Source organism: Blennius ocellaris, assembly GCF_963422515.1.
Source record: "Blennius ocellaris genome assembly, chromosome: 22".
NCBI lineage: Eukaryota > Metazoa > Chordata > Actinopteri > Blenniiformes > Blenniidae > Blennius > Blennius ocellaris.
In genome coordinates this window covers 1,031,670-1,052,667 of record NC_137671.1, presented here as the reverse complement: position 1 = coordinate 1,052,667, position 20,998 = coordinate 1,031,670, and the positions used below count along the sequence as shown (strand labels likewise).

Below are 20,998 nucleotides of genomic sequence, written 5' to 3'. Positions count from 1 at the left end.
TGGGGCTGCTCAGGTCCTTCAGGGCCAGACACCCCCCCTCCATCTGCGGGGCGGACAAGCACATCGATCAGCTGGCGGCTCGATGGAGATCAAAGAGGACAAACAGTTGAATTTGGCGCAAAAGAGCTGGAACTTCTTCACACTTTGGGACAAAACCGGGCAATAAAGTGACTTAATAGCCAGAATAACTCCTGGAAGGCAGTTTTATGCTACATTACAGTGATGATATTGTAATAACAGACCACGACACCTGGAAGCTACGAACAATTCAGGCTGATGTGTGAAGATATAACAAGTTATTACTGTGTTTCTAATAGTTTGTCCAGTGTTAGCTTCAGTTAGCTTCCCGGGCTAAAGGAGGCCGAGCTTCACCTCGATCCGTGTAGAAATGACTGAAACGAGCCGCTTCCTTCACTCCAGCATCGCAGCTTCTCGCTCCCCTTCTTCACGACGTCGTGTCCCCGTCTGTCCCCCGTCTGTCCTCCCGTCCTCCCGTCCGGCTCCCTGGTCCCGCAGCCCGGACTCTCTGGCCCGGCTTCACCCGCTCAAGCTTGTTTTCTGGCGCCGTCCGTCCGCCGGCTCGCCGCGGCCAATCAGCGGCCCGGAGACTGGCCGCGTCACGCCGCACTCGGCCAATCAGGCTCCGCCCTCCCCCGTCCCCGGGCGCGCGCTTCGGGTGTTTCTCACCGCGAACACGCTCCCCGGTCTCGTGTTGGCGGGGCAACCGGCGCGCTCCGCCACCATCTTGGATCCCAGACAGACGTGTCACTCCGCAGCGTTTTAAAAATGTTTTTTATTTTTATTTTTTTTAAATTTAAATCGTACATCGTCGTTGCCTTTGCGACGTGGACGCGATCGATTTAGTAACTGTACGTAAGTGTAAATTTAAAGGAGCTCAAATACGGTTGAAGTAGATCTCGGATAGCGATAAACGCAACGGGGAGGATGTGCGCCATAGAAAAAGTCATATATTGATGAGGGAAAAAAAATAACTTTATCAAGGGATTTTATTCTGAGTTGCGGAGTAAAAAAAGTCGCATTTCACATCAACTCTTCATGATAATTAAATATAAGATCTAAAAATGTATTCCGCCAACAATGAATGGTGAAATAGCCTCCAGGGGTCCTTGAAGAGTGGCTCATCTTCTTTATAAAGGATCTTTGTCTGCAGCTGATGCCGCTCTGCGCCTCCAAACCCGCTATTAATGATAATTACTGCGTTTAACCTGATATTTAACCTGATAGTCTCTCATGAGCAGGGCGGGTGGGGGTGGTGGTGGGGGGGGGGGGGGGGGGGGGGGGCTGGGGGGGTGGGCTGGGGGGGGTGGGGGTGGTTGAGTGGCGCCAACTCCACCCGAGCCATAGCGCCAAAAGTTGTGGATAAAGTTTTCTGCAGTGGCGGGATTCCCGCCCTGTATGCAAACACCCCGCCCCCCCCACGCCCCCCCCGCCCCGCCCCGCCCCCCTACTCCCCGCCCATCCGGTTACATAATAATGGTCACCGACACAAATCTGCCGCCAAACGGTTTAAAATCAGAGCCAGAGGAGGGAAGAGCTGCAGGATGTCAACAGACTGCACATGTTTTAATAGTTTAATAGTTAACTGTGCAGAATTAACTTTAACTAACATGTTTTTAATAGTTAACTGTGCAGAATTAACTTTAACTAACATGTTTTTAATAGTTAACTGTGCAGAATTAACTTTAACTAACATGTTTTTAATAGTTAACTGTGCAGAATGAATTTTAACAAACATGTTTTTAATAGTTAACTGTGCAGAATGAGTTTGAACAAACATGTTTTTAATAGTTAACTGTGCAGAATGAGTTTGAACAAACATGTTTTTAATAGTTAACTGTGCAGAATGAATTTGAACAAACATGTTTTTAATAGTTAACTGTGCAGAATGAGTTTGAACAAACATGTTTTTAATAGTTAACTGTGCAGAATGAGTTTGAACAAACATGTTTTTAATAGTTAACTGTGCAGAATTAACTTTAACAAACATGTTTTTAATAGTTAACTGTGCAGAATGAGTTTGAACAAACATGTTTAATAGTTAACTGTGCAGAATGAATTTTAACAAACATGTTTTTAATAGTTAACTGTGCAGAATGAATTTGAACAAACATGTTTTTAATAGTTAACTGTGCAGAATGAGTTTGAACAAACATGTTTTTAATAGTTAACTGTGCAGAATGAGTTTGAACAAACATGTTTTTAATAGTTAACTGTGCAGAATGAGTTTGAACAAACATGTTTTTAATAGTTAACTGTGCAGAATGAGTTTGAACAAACCTAACCAGGTGGTTGACGGTGGTGCGAGAAGCACTGTTGCAGGAGGAAGTTAAAATGTGTTTTTACCATAACAAGCAAGGCGCCGTCAGGCCGGAGGTACAGAAGCTTGAAAAGCAAAACAAATGGACTGAAATGCTCTTTCTTCCCCGTCGCCATCAGACTTCTGAACATGTTTACATTTTGCACATCTCACTTTCTATATTTGTGTATATACTTACTTATTTATGTATGTCTGCTCCAGGGTAGACGGCAAAATAAGAATTTCATTCACTGTGAAACCTGCTTTTACTGGTGATATGATAATAAAACACCTTGAACCTTGAACCTTGAACCTTAAATGGAATAAATCGCCATAAATGGAAAATACTCAGTGTTGCACTGGTCATGTGACCCACAAAGCTTCTCTTGATTGGATGCCGGCTGTTTTGCAGCTGAATTTTTTTTACAGCTGAATTTTTTTGGCGGTTGAATTTTTTTGCAGCTGAATTTTTTTTTTTTGCAGCTGAATTTTTTTTTTGCAGCTGAATTTTTTTTTTTGCAGCTGAATTTTTTTTTGCAGCTGAATATTTTTGCAGCTGAATATTTTTGCAGCTGAATTTTTTTTGCAGCTGAAATTTTTTTTGCAGCTGAATTTTTATTGAGCCGCCGCCTCTGGCCAGCTGCTGATGTTCATGGTTTTGTGTCAAATACACTTAATGATCCTTCCAAATGTGTCGAATATACTTTGAAATCCAGTCCTTCATTTAAGAGTAAAGAAGTACTCTATTGCCTGGACTCATCAGATACATGTTGAATGTTGACTGTGGGACAGAAAACAGAAGAGTGAATCTGTCCTGACACCTTGATGGAAACTGAAGTTCGGTTGGTGTCGGAGGTTTGCCAGTTAAAGAGTAAAGGTTGTGAGTGTGAGGTCACATTGGGTGGAGGACAGGATGGAAGTGTTGATAAATTAATCTAATCTAACCCAGCCCATGGTAATAAACTACCTTCATTCGTGCACCTGGAGGATTTCTTTGAAATCACACGGTCTAGATGAAAGTGAAAGCACAAAGAGAGTTTTTATAGGCCGGTGTTGACGGAGTGCTTCGACCGAGTGTCTCTTCAACAGAAACTCCTCCTCCTCACGGTTACTGCAGTTGAAGACACTCATTCAAAGAGATTCAGCATCAGAGATCAGCCCAGGATGTCCTACCGCATGCATCCGGGGGGGTGGGGGGGGGGGGCAACGGCAACATCCTGCCGGTTTCTCCAAAGCATCACGACTCTGCAACGTCTGCAAGGGAAGAGTTTCATTTATTGAAGAAGAAGAATAAACCAAACAGCTGTTGATTTACTCTAAAAGTCATTCTTCTGATTGTTCTGGTCATTTCTGTTCTGAAGCTACCGAGCCCAACCTTCATTGATTGCCTGGACATGACTGAGCAGTCCTTTGAAATCACATGGTCCAGATGAAAGTAAAAGTGAAAGCATGAAGAGAGACTATATAAGCCGGTGTTGACTGAGTGCTTCTACTGAGTGTCTCTTCAACCGTCACCGGACAGAAACTCCTCCTCACAGTTACTGCAGTAGAAAATACTCGACTTTTATTCTTCATCAGCATGGGTGGTTCTGAGGTAAGGCTGTCTTATAACTTTACATCTTTTGATGATTAATTTAAATGTGTTAAATGTTATTCTGAAACTCTGTGTAAACTCTATTTTTCTTAATGATTTAATTAAGAGTCAACCTGAAGCGCCGCCGAAACCTCCCACGAGTAAGTCACTTTATATTTCACACAATTTGCTAAATTCACATTTATTCATAAGACAAGTGCTCCTGGAACAAAATTAATAGGAAATGTGATTTATTGTTCCGACAGCTTTTGCTGAACCCTGGAGAGTCGTACCCTGGGGGTGAGTATTTGAGGTGTAACGCAAGAAGTATTTGTGATGTTTGAAACATGTGGGGATAAAAAGTTCATTCTGATCTAATGTAACTTTTAACAGGAACAAAAAGAAAGACTTTGACTATGTGACGGCCTACGAACCTCATCCAGAAGCCGAATGTCTCCGAGTCCTGCTGTACGGACCTCCAGGCACCGGAAAGTCCAGCTTCATCAACTCGGTGGACAGCGCTCTGCGAGGAAGGATCTCCACCCGAGCCTCGGCAGCCTCCGGCTACGACCAAAGCTTCACCACCAAAGTACGAAGACGTCCTCTGACCTGTTACACTGTTGATCGGTCATACAAAGACAGTCGGAACCAAACGTTCCCGGTTCTCCTCAAACATCACGTCAGGCTCACCTTGTTCTCATGTGTTTCAACCTGCAGTACAGAAGTTATAAGATCCAGAGAGAAACGCCTGGAACCTTTTATTCTCTCGTCTTCAGTGACATCATGGGTATAGAGAAGGTCAGTGGGAGAGGAGTCGATGTGGAAAATATCAAACTGATCATGAGAGGACACGTCCATGACGGATACAAGGTACCAACATCATCTTGTTCTTCTGTCGTAGAGAGAAATATAGAAATATAGAAATCCACCCCCATGTATTAAAAGTGCACTGATTTGGACAATGTGGTTCCAGCTGCTTCCCGGCGGGACCCCGACTGGATCCGACTACAGAGAAAGTCCCACCATCAAGGACAAAGCTCATGTTCTGGTTTGTGTCTTTTCCGCCGCCACATTGAACCTGATGGACGCCGAGTTTGTTCGTAGGATCAAGGAGGTCAGAAAAGAAGCCGAAGCTGTAGGTGAGTTTATACAGGAATTTTTTAAAAACTCAATGAAATTACTTTTAAATTACTTTAATGCCAAATTCAAATGTATTTTCATTCATGCAGGTACTTTTGGTACGTTTGTTATAAAGTCTGTGTTTCAAACTGGAATCAGTGGTCTGAACTGTGAGGAAACTGAATGTTTTATGGTTTTTGCTCTTTTCCTTGCAGGAATCCCCCAAATAGTTGTTCTGACTAAAATCGACGAAGCCTGTCCTGAAGTCCAGAAAAGCATCAGGAATGTCTACATGAGCAAACACCTGAAAACTCAGGTAGGGAGTTGTTTTTTAAAGAGTACAAACATTAATCCAACATCAGTGGAACTTTTCCATTTATATAAAACGTGACGTTTTTATACTTTTTCAAAAAAACAGTTTTTCTTCAAAGTGCCTTTCTTCTTGAACGTAGATGGAACAGCTGAGTGCGACCGTGGGGTTTCCAATGAACTGCGTCTTCCCGGTACAGAACTACAGCGAACAAACTGAAACCGATGAAGACACTGATACTCTGATACTCAACGCGATGAGGAAGATCATCGACTACGGACAAGACTTCCTGAACGACAACATTCGTCCAACGGAGCCTAAGAATCTGTACAGTGAGTGAGAAAGTTTCAGACCAAAACACTGAGGCGATGTCCACTGTCCTCTTGAGCTCTTTGATCTCTTTGATAACTTTGTGGGGTTTTTCCTTCACTTCCAATCAATGTTGTACAAAGTAATGTAGATCAGGTTTAAGGTTCAACATTAAAATATTTAGGGTTGGAAAAGTAAATGTAAAATTAAGTGTTTTTTTTCTGATGAGAATCTTTAATTGCTGCCAAGATTTGATGAATCAGTTGTTTTGTTGATTATACATGGAAAGATTTGTGCTGTTATGATGTTCTAATAAATATTTGATCCTGCTCTGTCCAGTCTGTCTGTCTGTCTTTCCAATCTATTAATCAATCTGTTATTATTAGGAAGTCAGACAGGAAGCTGCCATAATAAAAGTATCCACTGACTTTTCAACTAGAGCCAAAGGTAAAACACACTAAGAGAATAAAAGAGGATTTGACTCTATAACTATATACACTGATGGGTGAAGTTTGGAAGGGCTTTTTAAAAAGCTTTCATTAAGTCCTGTGACATGAGAATATTGGAAACGCCCTCGGTGTGACGAGCTCCACCTCAACACCACCTTTGAAGCCAAATGAAGCACTTCCTTTACTCTCTGACTCCACCAGGTGGCGCTCTTGGCTTGAAGATAGAAGCTGAAGGCCTGACAATGAATTGTGCTTTCAAGCCTTTGTTGAATAGACTCCGTCCTTTTGAATTAGAGGGAATGATGGACCAGCAAACAGGAAGTGTCTCCATGTCCCACAATGAAATGATTCCTGTTTGAACAGCAGCAGCACTGCCTCACACAACTACTGCTGAGGAGGTGTGGCATGATTGTTGCGTGTCAGGAGAAACCCGTATGAACGAGTGAATGAAATGGAAAGTGCATTCCTCATAATGCAGTGGCAGCAGAACAATGTAGTGTTAATCTTCGGATCTCTTCACGTCGCTGATAACGGAACATGTTCTGCATTGAGATGAAGTCCAGATCAAAGAAAACCAACTTTGTGTTCCACTAGAAGGAGAACTTTAGTTTTCAATCATGAAAATGGTCTTTTCCTCTTTGGTGTCAGGTTCCATGTAAAGAAAAGGATTTATACTCTACATTATTGATGCAGCCGGTGGAACCCGGTCTGGTTCCTCCGGTTCTTTGGTTCTGAACTTGGTCGTCTAAAAAAAAAAGTGTTTGGGTGGCAGAATGATATTGAGTCTTTATGTCCCGGGCTGGATGGAGAGGAAGAGTGATTTGACTTTTATTGCACTGCAACAGTGGAACAAGAACTCAGAACTGAAGCCTGGAAGGCAAAACCCCCCAGACTTCATGAGGCAAGGATGAGAAAGTCGTCAGAGATCAGCCCAGGATGTCCTACCGCATGCATCCGGGGGGGTGGGGGGGGGCAACGGCAACATGCTGCCGGTTTCTCCAAAGCATCACGACTCTGCAACGTCTGCAAGGGAAGAGTTTCATTTATTGAAGAAGAAGAAGAAGAATAAACCAAACAGCTGTTGATTTACTCTAACAGTCATTCTTCTGATTGTTCTGGTCATTTCTGTTCTGATGTGACCGAGCACAACCTTTATTGATTACCTGGACATGACTGAGCAGTTCTTTGAAATCACATGATCTAAATGAAAGTGAAAGCATGAAGAGAGACTATATAAGCCGGTGTTGACTGAGTGCTTCTACTGAGTGTCTCTTCAACCATCACCAGACAGAAACTTCTCCTCACAGTTACTGCAGTAGAAAATACTCGACTTTTATTCTTCATCAGCATGAGTCTTTTTCGGGTAAGACTGTTTTATAACTTTACATCTTCACTTTGATGATTGATTTCAATGTGTTAAATGTTGTTCTGTAAAAATACTGATAAAGATGAGTTTTGTTCTCTGTGTAAACTTTATTTTTCTCAAGGATTTATTTAAGAGCCAAGATCCGCCGAAACCTCCCACGAGTAAGTCACTTTATATTTCACGCAATTGACTAAGGCTGCGTCTCAATTCTCCCCCTGAGCCCTTCATCTTACCCCTCCCCCTTTGAAAAGTGCGTTCAGGAGTGTGAGGAGTGTCCCATTTCACTATAGTGCAGAGGTGGGGGGGTGGGGGGGGTGAAGGGCTATTCACCCCTCGGAATGGAGCGTTGACAGATGCACACTTTAAACAGAGGGGTAGGAGGCCATGGTGCCGAAGGACTCGCATGTCACATATATACTTCTAAAGTTCTATAAACCTGTTGTGTTTTATACGAGTAAGAACGGCCAAATACAAGAACTGAATAATCCACGTCTCCGTCTAGTTCTTCACCTTGATGTGGAAACGAAGCAGCCAAGCTGCTGCAACACGTTGAATTTGGGGCGGCAGGATGGGGGAGGGGCGGTGCTGAGCAGAGGGGGGGAGGGGCGGTGCTGAGCAGAGGGAGAGGGGGGCGGGGCTGAGCAGAGGGAGAGGGGGGCGGGGCTGAGCAGGGGGAGAGGGGCAGTGCTGAGCAGAGGGAGAGGGGGGCGGGGCTGAGCAGAGGGGGGGAGGGGCGGGGCTTAACAGAGGGAGAGGCGTGTCCCAAATCTAAGGGCTGAAACTTTTATCCCTTTGTCTTTGCCCTCGTTTTGGAGGTGAAGGGCTAAGGGGGAGGGGGAGGGGTACAAAATAGAATTGGGATCGGGCCTAAATTCACATTTATTCATAAAACAAGTGCTCCTGGAACTAAATTAATAGGAAATGTGATTTATTGTTCCGACAGCTTTTGCTGAACCCTGGAGAGTCGTACCCTGGGGGTGAGTATTTGAGGTGTAACACAAGAAGTATTTGTGATGTTTGAAACATGTGGGGATAAAAAGTTCATTCTGATCTAATGTAACTTTTACCAGAGACAAAAAGAAAGACTTTGACTATGTGACGGCCTACGAACCTCATCCAGAAGCCGAATGTCTCCGAGTCCTGCTGTACGGACCTCCAGGCACCGGAAAGTCCAGCTTCATCAACTCGGTGGACAGCGCTCTGCGAGGAAGGATCTCCACCCGAGCCTCGGCAGCCACCGGCTACGACCAAAGCTTCACCACCAAAGTACGAAGACGTCCTCTGACCTGTTACACTGTTGATCGGTCATACAAAGACAATCGGAACCAAACGTTCCCGGTTCTCCTCAAACATCACGTCAGGCTCACCTTGTTCTCATGTGTTTCAACCTGCAGTACAGAAGTTATAAGATCCAGAGAGAAACGCCTGGAACCTTTTATTCTCTCGTCTTCAGTGACATCATGGGTATAGAGAAGGTCAGTGGGAGAGGAGTCGATGTGGAAAATATCAAACTGATCATGAGAGGACACGTCCATGACGGATACAAGGTACCAACATCATCTTGTTCTTCTGTCGTAGAGAGAAATATAGAAATCCACCCTCATGTATTAAAAGTGCACTGATTTGGACAATGTGGTTGCAGCTGCTTCCCGGCGGGACCCCGACTGGATCCGACTACAGAGAAAGTCCCACCATCAAGGACAAAGCTCATGTTCTGGTTTGTGTCTTTTCCGCCGCCACATTGAACCTGATGGACGCCGAGTTTGTTCGTAGGATCAAGGAGGTCAGAAAAGAAGCCGAAGCTTTAGGTGAGTCTATACAGCAATTTTTTAAAAACTCAATGAAATTACTTTTAAATTACTTTAATGCCAAATTCAAATGTATTTTCATTCATGCAGGTATTTTTGGTACGTTTGTTATAAAGTCTGTGTTTCAAACTGGAATCAGTGGTCTGAACTGTGAGGAAACTGAATGTTTTATGGTTTTTGCTCTTTTCCTTGCAGGAATCCCCCAAATAGTTGTTCTGACTAAAATCGATGAAGCCTGTCCTGAAGTCAAGAAAAGCATCAGGAATGTCTACAAGAGCAAACACCTGAAAACTCAGGTAGGGAGTCGTTTTTTAAAGAGTACAAACATTAATCCAACATCAGTGGAACTTTTCCATTTATATAAAACGTGACGTTTTTATACTTTTTCAAAAAAACAGTTTTTCTTCAAAGTGCCTTTCTTCTTGAACGTAGATGGAACAGCTGAGTGTGACCGTGGGGTTTCCAATGAACTGCGTCTTCCCGGTACAGAACTACAGCGAACAAACTGAAACCGATGAAGACACTGATACTCTGATACTCAACGCGATGAGGAAGATCATCGACTACGGACAAGACTTCCTGATCGACAACATTCCTCCGACGGAGCCTAAGAATCTGTACAGTGAGTGAGAAAGTTTCAGACCAAAACACTGAGGCGATGTCCACTGTCCTCTTGAGCTCTTTGATCTCTTTGATCACTTTGTGGGGTTTTTCCTTCACTTCCAATCAATGTTGTACAAAGTAATGTAGATCAGCACAACAGGGATTTAAGGTTCAACATTAAAATATTTAGGGTTGGAAAAGTAAATGTAAAATTAAGTGGTTTTTTTCTGATGAGACTCTTTAATTGCTGCCAAGATTTGATGAATCAGTTGTTTTGTTGATTATACATGGAAAGATTTGTGCTGTTATGATGTTCTAATAAATATTTGATCCTGCTCTGTCCAGTCTGTCTGTCTGTCTTTCCAATCTATTAATCAATCTGTTATTATTAGGAAGTCAGACAGGAAGCTGCCATAATAAAAGTATCCACTGACTTTTCAACTAGAGCAAAAGGTAAAACACACTAAGAGAATAAAAGAGGATTTGACTCTATAACTATATACACTGATGGGTAAAGTTTGGAAGGGCTTTTTAAAAAGCTTTCATTAAGTCCTGTGACATGAGAATATTGGAAACGCCCTCGGTGTGACGAGCTCCACCTCAACACCACCTTTGAAGCCAAATGAAGCACTTCCTTTACTCTCTGACTCCACCAGGTGGCGCTCTTGGCTTGAAGATAGAAGCTGAAGGCCTGACAATGAATTGTGCTTTCAAGCCTTTGTTGAATAGACGGCGTCCTTTTGAATTAGAGGGAATGATGGACCAGCAAACAGGAAGTGTCTCCATGTCCCACAATGAAATGATTCCTGTTTGAACAGCAGCAGCACTGCCTCACACAACTACTGCTGAGGAGGTGTGGCATGATTGTTGCGTGACAGGAGAAACCCGTATGAACGAGTGAATGAAATGGAAAGTGCATTCCTCATAATGCAGTGGCAGCAAAACAATGTAGTGTTCATCTTCGGATCTCTTCACGTCGCTGATAACGGAACATGTTCTGCATTGAGATGAAGTCCAGATCAAAGAAAACCAACTTTGTGTTCCACTAGAAGGAGAACTTTAGTTTTCAATCATGAAAATGGTCTTTTCCTCTTTGGTGTCAGGTTCCATGTAAAGAAAAGGATTTATACTCTACATTATTGATGCAGCCGGTGGAACCCGGTCTGGTTCCTCCGGTTCTTTGGTTCTGAACTTGGTCGTCTAAAAAAAAAAGTGTTTGGGTGGCAGAATGATATTGAGTCTTTATGTCCCGGGCTGGATGGAGAGGAAGAGTGATTTGACTTTTATTGCACTGCAACAGTGGAACAAGAACTCAGAACTGAAGCCTGGAAGGCAAAACCCCCCAGGCTTCATGAGGCAAGGATGAGAAAGTCGTCAGAGATCAGCCCAGGATGTCCTACCGCATGCATCCGGGGGGGTGGGGGGGGGGGGGCAACGGCAACATGCTGCCGGTTTCTCCAAAGCATCACGACTCTGCAACGTCTGCAAGGGAAGAGTTTCATTTATTGAAGAAGAAGAAGAAGAATAAACCAAACAGCTGTTGATTTACTCTAACAGTCATTCTTCTGATTGTTCTGGTCATTTCTGTTCTGATGTGACCGAGCACAACCTTTATTGATTACCTGGACATGACTGAGCAGTTCTTTGAAATCACATGATCTAAATGAAAGTGAAAGCATGAAGAGAGACTATATAAGCCGGTGTTGACTGAGTGCTTCTACTGAGTGTCTCTTCAACCATCACCGGACAGAAACTTCTCCTCACAGTTACTGCAGTAGAAAATACTCGACTTTTATTCTTCATCAGCATGAGTCTTTTTCGGGTAAGACTATTTTATAACTTTACATCTTCACTTTGATGATTGATTTTAATGTGTTAAATGTTGTTCTGTAAAAATACTGATAAAGATGAGTTTTGTTCTCTGTGTAAACTTTATTTTTCTGAAGGATTTATTTAAGAGCCAAGATCCGCCGAAACCTCCCACGAGTAAGTCATTTTATATTTCACGCAATTGACTAAGGCTGCGTCTCAATTCTCCCCCTGAGCCCTTCATCTTACCCCTCCCCCTTTGAAAAGTGCGTTCAGGAGTGTGAGGAGTGTCCCATTTCACTATAGTGCAGAGGTGGGGGGGTGGGGGGGGGGTGAAGGGCTATTCACCCCTCGGAATGGAGCGTTGACAGATGCACATCTTAAACAGAGGGGTAGGAGGCCATGGTGCCGAAGGACTCGCATGTCACATATATACTTCTAAAGTTCTATAAACCTGTTGTGTTTTATACGAGTAAGAACGGCCAAATACAAGAACTGAATAATCCACGTCTCCGTCTAGTTCTTCACCTTGATGTGGAAACGAAGCAGCCAAGCTGCTGCAACACGTTGAATTTGGGGCGGCAGGATGGGGGAGGGGCGGTGCTGAGCAGAGGGGGGGAGGGGCGGTGCTGAGCAGAGGGAGAGGGGCGGTGCTGAGCAGAGGGGGAGGGGCGGGGCTTAACAGAGGGAGAGGCGTGTCCCCAATCTAAGGGCTGAAACTTTTATCCCTTTGTCTTTGCCCTTGTTTTGGAGGTGAAGGGCTAAGGGGGAGGGGAGGGGGAGGGGTACAAAATAGAATTGGGATTGGGACTAAATTCACATTTATTCATAAAACAAGTGCTCCTGGAACTAAATTAATAGGAAATGTGATTTATTGTTCCGACAGCTTTTGCTGAACCCTGGAGAGTCGTACCCTGGAGGTGAGTATTTGAGGTGTAACGCAAGAAGTATTTGTGGTGTTTGAAACATGTGGGGATAAAAAGTTCATTCTGATCTAATGTAACTTTTACCAGAGACAAAAAGAAAGACTTTGACTATGTGACGGCCTACGAACCTCATCCAGAAGCCGAATGTCTCCGAGTCCTGCTGTACGGACCTCCAGGCACCGGAAAGTCCAGCTTCATCAACTCGGTGGACAGCGCTCTGCGAGGAAGGATCTCCACCCGAGCCTCGGCAGCCACCGGCTACGACCAAAGCTACACCACCAAGTACGAAGACGTCCTCTGACCTGTTACACTGTTGATCGGTCATACAAAGACAATCGGAACCAAACGTCAGGCTCACCTTGTTCTCATGTGTTTCAACCTGCAGTACAGAAGTTATAAGATCCAGAGAGAAACGCCTGGAACCTTTTATTCTCTCGTCTTCAGTGACATCATGGGTATAGAGAAGGTCAGTGGGAGAGGAGTCGATGTGGAAAATATCAAACTGATCATGAGAGGACACGTGAAAGACGGATGCAAGGTACCAACATCATCTTGTTCTTCTGTCGTAGAGAGAAATATAGAAATATAGAAATCCACCCCCATGTATTAAAAGTGCCCTGATTTGGACAATGTGGTTCCAGCTGCTTCCCGGCGGGACCCCGACTGGATCCGACTACAGAAAAAGTCCCACCATCAAGGACAAAGCTCATGTTCTGGTTTGTGTCTTTTCCGCCGCCACATTGAACCTGATGGACGCCGAGTTTGTTCGTAGGATCAAGGAGGTCAGAAAAGAAGCCGAAGCTGCAGGTGAGTTTATACAGGAATGTTTTAAAAACTCAATGAAATTACTTTTAAATTACTTTAATGCCAAATTCAAATGTATTTTCTGTCATGCAGGTATTTTTGGTACGTTTGTTATAAAGTCTGTGTTTCAAACTGGAATCAGTGGTCTGAACTGTGAGGAAACTGAATGTTTATGGTTTTTGCTCTTTTCGTTGCAGGAATCCCCCAAATAGCTGTTCTGACTAAAATCGACGAAGCCTGTCCTGAAGTCCAGAAAAGCATCAGGAATGTCTACAAGAGCAAACACCTGAAAACTCAGGTAGGGAGTCGTTTTTTAAAGAGTACAAACATTAATCCAACATCAGTGGAACTTTTCCATTTATATAAAACATGTGACGTTTTTATACTTTTTCAAAAAAACTGTTTTTCTTCAAAGTGTCTTTCTTCTTGAACGTAGATGGAACAGCTGAGTGTGACCGTGGGGTTTCCAATGAACTGCGTCTTCCCGGTACAGAACTACAGCGAACAAACTGAAACCGATGAAGACACTGATACTCTGATACTCAACGCGATGAGGAAGATCATCGACTACGGACAAGACTTCCTGATCGACAACATTCCTCCGACGGAGCCTAAGAATCTGTACAGTGAGTGAGAAAGTTTCAGACCAAAACACTGAGGCGATGTCCACTGTCCTCTTGAGCTCTTTGATCTCTTTGATCACTTTGTGGGGTTTTTCCTCTTCACTTCCAATCAAACGTGTACAAAGTAATGTAGATCAGGTTTAAGGTTCAACATTAAAATATTTAGGGTTGGAAAGGTAAATGTAAAATTAAGTGTTTTTTTTCTGATGAGAATCTTTAATTGCTGCCAAGATTTGATGAATCAGTTGTTTTGTTGATTATACATGGAAGGATTTGGTTGTTATGATGTTCTAATAAATATTTGATCCTGCTCTGTCCAGTCTGTCTGTCTGTCTTTCCAATCTATTAATCAATCTGTTATTATTAGGAAGTCAGACAGGAAGCTGCCATAATAAAAGTATCCACTGACTTTTCAACTAGAGCAAAAGGTAAAACACACTAAGAGAATAAAAGAGGATTTGACTCTATAACTATATACACTGATGGGTAAAGTTTGGAAGGGCTTTTTAAAAAGCTTTCATTAAGTCCTGTGACATGAGAATATTGGAAACGCCCTCGGTGTGACGAGCTCCACCTCAACACCACCTTTGAAGCCAAATGAAGCACTTCCTTTACTCTCTGACTCCACCAGGTGGCGCTCTTGGCTTGAAGATAGAGTAAGTGCGTTCAGGAGTGTGAGGAGTGTCCCATTTCACTATAGTGCAGAGGTGGGGGGGGGGGGGGGGGGGGGGGGGTGAAGGGCTATTCACCCCTCGGAATGGAGCGTTGACAGATGCACACTTTAAACAGAGGGGTAGGAGGCCATGGTGCCGAAGGACTCACATGTCACATATATACTTCTAAAGTTCTATAAACCTGTTGTGTTTTATACGAGTAAGAACGGCCAAATACAAGAACTGAATAATCCACGTCTCCGTCTAGTTCTTCACCTTGATGTGGAAACGAAGCAGCCAAGCTGCTGCAACACGTTGAATTTGGGGTGGCAGGATGGGGGAGGGGCGGTGCTGAGCAGAGGGGGGGAGGGGCGGTGCTGAGCAGAGGGAGAGGGGGGCGGGGCTGAGCAGAGGGGGGAGGGGCGGGGCTTAACAGAGGGAGAGGCGTGTCCCAAATCTAAGGGCTGAAACTTTTATCCCTTTGTCTTTGCCCTCGTTTTGGAGGTGAAGGGCTAAGGGGGAGGGGGAGGGGGAGGGGTACAAAATAGAATTGGGATCGGGCCTAAATTCACATTTATTCATAAAACAAGTGCTCCTGGAACTAAATTAATAGGAAATGTGATTTATTGTTCCGACAGCTTTTGATGAACCCTGGAGAGTCGTACCCTGGGGGTGAGTATTTGAGGTGTAACGCAAGAAGTATTTGTGGTGTTTGAAACATGTGGGGATAAAAAGTTCATTCTGATCTAATGTAACTTTTAACAGGAACAAAAAGAAAGACTTTGACTATGTGACGGCCTACGAACCTCATCCAGAAGCCGAATGTCTCCGAGTCCTGCTGTACGGACCTCCAGGCACCGGAAAGTCCAGCTTCATCAACTCGGTGGACAGCGCTCTGCGAGGAAGGATCTCCACCCGAGCCTCGGCAGCCACCGGCTACGACCACAGCTTCACCACCGAAGTACGAAGACGTCCTCTGACCTGTTACACTGTTGATCGGTCATACAAAGACAATCGGAACCAAACGTTCCCGGTTCTCCTCAAACATCACGTCAGGCTCACCTTGTTCTCATGTGTTTCAACCTGCAGTACAGAAGTTATAAGATCCAGAGAGAAACGCCTGGAACCTTTTATTCTCTCGTCTTCAGTGACATCATGGGTATAGAGAAGGTCAGTGGGAGAGGAGTCGATGTGGAAAATATCAAACTGATCATGAGAGGACACGTGAAAGACGGATGCAAGGTACCAATATCATCTTGTTCTTCTGTCGTAGAGAGAAATATAGAAATATAGAAATCCACCCTCATGTATTAAAAGTGCACTGATTTGGACAATGTGGTTGCAGCTGCTTCCCGGCGGGACCCCGACTGGATCCGACTACAGAGAAAGTCCCACCATCAAGGACAAAGCTCATGTTCTGGTTTGTGTCATTTCCGCCGCCACATTGAACCTGATGGACGCCGAGTTTGTTCGTAGGATCAAGGAGGTCAGAAAAGAAGCCGAAGCTTTAGGTGAGTTTATACAGCAATTTTTTAAAAACTCAATGAAATTACTTTTAAATTACTTTAATGCCAAATTCAAATGTATTTGCTGTCATGCAGGTATTTTTGGTACGTTTGTTATAAAGTCTGTGTTTCAAACTGGAATCAGTGGTCTGAACTGTGAGGAAACTGAATGTTTTATGGTTTTTGCTCTTTTCCTTGCAGGAATCCCCCAAATAGCTGTTCTGACTAAAATCGACGAAGCCTGTCCTGAAGTCCAGAAAAGCATCAGGAATGTCTACATGAGCAAACACCTGAAAACTCAGGTAGGGAGTCGTTTTTTAAAGAGTGCAAACATTAATCCAACATCAGTGGAACTTTTCCATTTATATAAAACATGTGACGTTTTTATACTTTTTCAAAAAAACAGTTTTTCTTCAAAGTGTCTTTCTTCTTGAACGTAGATGGAACAGCTGAGTGCGACCGTGGGGTTTCCAATGAACTGCGTCTTCCCGGTACAGAACTACAGCGAACAAACTGAAACCGATGAAGACACTGATACTCTGATACTCAACGCGATGAGGAAGATCATCGACTACGGACAAGACTTCCTGAACGACAACATTCGTCCAACGGACCCTAAGAATCTGTACAGTGAGGCAGAAAGTTTCACACCAAAACACTGAGGTGATGTCCACTGTCCTCTTGAGCTCTTTGATCTCTTTGTGGGGTTTTTTTCTTCATATGTTCATGAATTAAATTGCATTTTAAATGTGGACAAGGTTACTGTGAGCAGGCCAGGAATGTTTAGAAAAAAAAGATAAGGAAGCTGTTTAGTGTTGGAAAGATATATTTGACCGTTTCTTTTTGATTGTGTTACACTCATGAAAATTATGGGCATATTTATTTTGTAGGAGCTGCAAAAACAAAAAAATGCAGGTCAACAGGAGAGTACTCAGGGGGTGTACTGTACACTGCCGACAGTATTACAACAACCACAACACAATACACCTGTACTGTAAAACACTGTATCGTACTGCAATAGTTTGGGTCAAAATCAGGGACGTTGCTGTCAGGGGAACCTTGCGTTCCCTCATGTTTTGGATTCTTGTGTGTTTGGTTGGACGAGCCTCTGGACACCTTCGCTGGGTTGTTAAACTTTATAAATAAACGCTTTGAGCTTTACAACAGTTTGTGTCAGTCTGCGTTTGTTTTCGCACCAACATGAACACGTTTTGACCATTATTGCTCTCGATACTGGGGTTTGTCTCTTTCCTCTCATTCTTCCAGGCTTTTCACCAAACACTGGGCTAAACATTGAAATAACTGAATGTTTTTATTGTTACTAATGTTTTTTTGTTTTTTTTGTCCCTGTCCCTTTCTTTCAAAATAAAAGACTGTCGTCAACTGTGGTTTTGTTGACAGAGTAGCTGCATTAATAGAAGAAAATGCTTTGTTGAGTTCGAGCCAGTTTGGGTTTCTGAGATTAAAAAAACTCCAGTACATCTGATTTTGCTTCCAAAGATCATTTCAAACTTGACATGAAGTCGTCAGACTTCAGCTTGAACCTGATTCACATTATTTCCTACCGATGAAGCTTCTTCAACCAGTCTTTGATGTCTGAAGCCGCTAGATGGCGCCGTCTATTCAACAAAGGCTTGAAAGCACAATTCATTGTCAGGCCTTCAGCTTCTATCTTCAAGCCAAGAGCGCCACCTGGTGGAGTCAGAGAGTAAAGGAAGTGCTTCATTTGGCTTCAAAGGTGGTGTTGAGGTGGAGCTCGTCACACCGAAGGCGTTTCCAATATTCTCATGTCACAGGACTTAATGAAAGCTTTTTAAAAAGCCCTTCCAAACTTTACCCATCAGTGTATATAGCTATAGAGTCAAATCCTCTTTTATTCTCTTAGTGTGTTTTACCTTTGGCTCTAGTTGAAAAGTCAGTGGATACTTTTATTATGGCAGCTTCCTGTCTGACTTCCTAATAATAACAGATTGATTAATAGATTGGAAAGACAGACAGACAGACTGGACAGAGCAGGATCAAATATTTATTAGAACATCATAACAACCCAAATCTTTCCATGTATAATCAACAAAACAACTGATTCATCAAATCTTGGCAGCAATTAAAGATTCTCATCAGAAAAAAAACACTTAATTTTACATTTACTTTTCCAACCCTAAATATTTTAATGTTGAACCTTAAACCTGATCTACATTACTTTGTACAACATTGATTGGAAGTGAAGGAAAAACCCCACAAAGTGATCAAAGAGATCAAAGAGCTCAAGAGGACAGTGGACATCGCCTCAGTGTTTTGGTCTGAAACTTTCTCACTCACTGTACCGATTCTTAGGCTCCGTCGGAGGAATGTTGTCGATCAGGAAGTCTTGTCCGTAGTCGATGATCTTCCTCATCGCGTTGAGTATCAGAGTATCAGTGTCTTCATCGGTTTCAGTTTGTTCGCTGTAGTTCTGTACCGGGAAGACGCAGTTCATTGGAAACCCCACGGTCACACTCAGCTGTTCCATCTACGTTCAAGAAGAAAGACACTTTGAAGAAAAACTGTTTTTTTGAAAAAGTATAAAAACGTCACATGTTTTATTTAAATGGAAAAGTTCCACTGATGTTGGATTAATGTTTGTACTCTTAAAAAAACGACTCCCTACCTGAGTTTTCAGGTGTTTGCTCATGTAGACATTCCTGATGCTTTTCTTGACTTCAGGACAGGCTTCGTCGATTTTAGTCAGAACAACTATTTGGGGGATTCCTGCAAGGAAAAGAGCAAAAACCATAAAACATTCAGTTTCCTCACAGTTCAGACCACTGATTCCAGTTTGAAACACAGACTTTATAACAAACGTACCAAAAAGTACCTGCATGACAGCAAATACATTTGAATTTGGCATTAAAGTAATTTAAAAGTAATTTCATTGAGTTTTTAAAAAATTCCTGTATAAACTCACCTGCAGCTTCGGCTTCTTGTCTGACCTCCTTGATCCTACGAACAAACTCGGCGTCCATCAGGTTCAATGTGGCGGCGGAAATGACACAAACCAGAACATGAGCTTTGTCCTTGATGGTGGGACTTTCTCTGTAGTCGGATCCAGTCGGGGTCCCGCCGGGAAACAGCTGCAACCACATTGTCCAAATCAGTGCACTTTTAATACATGAGGGTGGATTTCTATATTTCTATATTTCTCTCTACGACAGAAGAACAAGATGATGTTGGTACCTTGCATCCGTCATGGACGTGTCCTCTCATGATCAGTTTGATATTTTCCACATCGACTCCTCTCCCACTGACCTTCTCTATACCCATGATGTCACTGAAGACGAGAGAATAAAAGGTTCCAGGCGTTTCTCTCTGGATCTTATAACTTCTGTACTGCAGGTTGAAACACATGAGAACAAGGTGAGCCTGACGTGATGTTTGAGGAGAACCGGGAACGTTTGGTTCCGATTGTCTTTGTATGACTGATCAACAGTGTAACAGGTCAGAGGACGTCTTCGTACTTTGGTGGTGAAGCTTTGGTCGTAGCCGGAGGCTGCCGAGGCTCGGGTGGAGATCCTTCCTCGCAGAGCGCTGTCCACCGAGTTGATGAAGCTGGACTTTCCGGTGCCTGGAGGTCCGTACAGCAGGACTCGGAGACATTCGGCTTCTGGATGAGGTTCGTAGGCCGTCACATAGTCAAAGTCTTTCTTTTTGTCTCTGGTAAAAGTTACATTAGATCAGAATGAACTTTTTATCCCCACATGTTTCAAACACCACAAATACTTCTTGTGTTACACCTCAAATACTCACCTCCAGGGTACGACTCTCCAGGGTTCAGCAAAAGCTGTTGGAACAATAAATCACATTTCCTATTAATTTTGTTCCAGGAGCACTTGTCTTATGAATAAATGTGAATTTAGGCCCGATCCCAATTCTATTTTGTACCCCTCCCCCTCCCCCTTAGCCCTTCACCTCCAAAACGAGTACAAAGACAAAGGGATAAAAGTTTCAGCCCTTAGATTTGGGACACGCCTCTCCCTCTGTTAAGCCCCGCCCATCTCCCATCTGTTAAGCCCCGCCCCTCTCCCTCTGATAAGCCCCGCCCCTCTCCCGTTGCTCAGCCCCACCCCTCCCCCTCTGTTCAGCCCCGCCCCTCTTGCTCTGCTCAGCCCCGCCCCTCCCCCCTCTGCTCAGCTCCGCCCCTCTCCCTCTAGCCCTTCACCCCCCCACCCCCCCACCCCCACCTCTGCACTATAGTGAATTGGGACACTCCTCACACTCATGAACGAGCTTTTCAAAGGGGGAGGGGTAAGATGACGGGCTCAGGGGGAGAATTGAGACGCAGCCTTAGTCAATTGCGTGAAATATAAAATGACTTACTCGTAGGAGGTTTCGGCGGATCTTGGCTCATAAATAAATCCTTAAGAAAAATAAAGTTTACACAGAGAACAAAACTTATCTTTATCAGTATTTTTACAGAACAACATTTAACACATTAAAATCAATCATCAAAGTTAAGATGTATAGTTATAAAACAGCCTTACCCAAACATAATTCATGCTGATGAAGAATAAAAGTCGAGTATTTTCTACTGCAGTAACTGTGAGGAGAAGTTTCTGTCCGGTGACGGTTGAAGAGACACTCAGTAGAAGCACTCAGTCAACACCGGCTTATATAGTCTCTCTTCATGCTTTCACTTTCACTTTCATCTGGACCATGTGACTTCAAAGGAATGTTCCTTCATGTCCAGGCTATAAATAAAGCAATGAGGAATTTTTTATTTACCAGGAAATGTAAAAGTTTCACACACACAGTTTGTTTTCTTTGATCTGGACTTCATCTCAATGCAGA

The 20,998-nt window shown here is 43.5% G+C and overlaps 6 protein-coding genes across 6 annotated transcripts; 5 read left to right on the top strand and 1 right to left on the bottom strand.

Annotated features, from left to right (window-relative positions):
* The first annotated feature begins 3,844 nt into the window (after positions 1 to 3,844).
* Positions 3,845 to 5,930, top strand: LOC308146496 (interferon-induced protein 44-like). The gene is made up of 8 exons (XM_080518365.1): positions 3,845 to 3,911; positions 4,018 to 4,051; positions 4,157 to 4,190; positions 4,284 to 4,479; positions 4,608 to 4,760; positions 4,864 to 5,029; positions 5,225 to 5,325; positions 5,462 to 5,930. Exons 1-8 carry the CDS (start codon positions 3,897 to 3,899, stop codon positions 5,657 to 5,659), a joined length of 897 nt encoding a protein of 298 aa, XP_080374491.1. The 5' UTR covers positions 3,845 to 3,896; the 3' UTR covers positions 5,660 to 5,930.
* A 1,424-nt stretch (positions 5,931 to 7,354) lies between these two features.
* Positions 7,355 to 10,183, top strand: LOC308146494 (interferon-induced protein 44-like). The gene is made up of 8 exons (XM_080518360.1): positions 7,355 to 7,440; positions 7,565 to 7,604; positions 8,387 to 8,420; positions 8,514 to 8,709; positions 8,838 to 8,990; positions 9,086 to 9,251; positions 9,447 to 9,547; positions 9,684 to 10,183. The coding sequence occupies exons 1-8, from the start codon at positions 7,426 to 7,428 to the stop codon at positions 9,879 to 9,881; spliced, it is 903 nt and encodes a 300-aa protein (XP_080374486.1). The 5' UTR covers positions 7,355 to 7,425; the 3' UTR covers positions 9,882 to 10,183.
* Positions 10,184 to 11,605: 1,422 nt separating this feature from the next.
* Positions 11,606 to 12,890, top strand: LOC308146617 (interferon-induced protein 44-like; the record flags this gene model as incomplete). Its single annotated transcript, XM_080518520.1, has 4 exons — positions 11,606 to 11,676; positions 11,801 to 11,840; positions 12,550 to 12,583; positions 12,677 to 12,890. The coding sequence occupies exons 1-4, from the start codon at positions 11,662 to 11,664 to the stop codon at positions 12,888 to 12,890; spliced, it is 303 nt and encodes a 100-aa protein (XP_080374646.1). The 5' UTR covers positions 11,606 to 11,661.
* A 101-nt stretch (positions 12,891 to 12,991) lies between these two features.
* On the top strand, positions 12,992 to 14,342 carry LOC308146499 (interferon-induced protein 44-like). The gene is made up of 4 exons (XM_080518368.1): positions 12,992 to 13,127; positions 13,231 to 13,396; positions 13,591 to 13,691; positions 13,830 to 14,342. Exons 1-4 carry the CDS (start codon positions 13,041 to 13,043, stop codon positions 14,025 to 14,027), a joined length of 552 nt encoding a protein of 183 aa, XP_080374494.1. The 5' UTR covers positions 12,992 to 13,040; the 3' UTR covers positions 14,028 to 14,342.
* Positions 14,343 to 14,613: 271 nt separating this feature from the next.
* Positions 14,614 to 17,323, top strand: LOC308146616 (interferon-induced protein 44-like; the record flags this gene model as incomplete). The annotated part of the gene is made up of 6 exons (XM_080518519.1): positions 14,614 to 14,672; positions 15,435 to 15,630; positions 15,759 to 15,911; positions 16,015 to 16,180; positions 16,376 to 16,476; positions 16,615 to 17,323. 6 exons carry the CDS (start codon positions 14,614 to 14,616, stop codon positions 16,834 to 16,836), a joined length of 897 nt encoding a protein of 298 aa, XP_080374645.1. The 3' UTR covers positions 16,837 to 17,323.
* An 864-nt stretch (positions 17,324 to 18,187) lies between these two features.
* On the bottom strand, positions 18,188 to 20,780 carry LOC308146493 (interferon-induced protein 44-like). Its single transcript, XM_080518359.1, has 8 exons — positions 20,692 to 20,780; positions 20,528 to 20,567; positions 19,958 to 19,991; positions 19,669 to 19,864; positions 19,388 to 19,540; positions 19,119 to 19,284; positions 18,822 to 18,922; positions 18,188 to 18,683 (listed from the first exon to the last, which is right to left on the bottom strand). The coding sequence occupies exons 1-8, from the start codon at positions 20,704 to 20,706 to the stop codon at positions 18,486 to 18,488; spliced, it is 903 nt and encodes a 300-aa protein (XP_080374485.1). The 5' UTR covers positions 20,707 to 20,780; the 3' UTR covers positions 18,188 to 18,485.
* Positions 20,781 to 20,998: the final 218 nt, after the last annotated feature.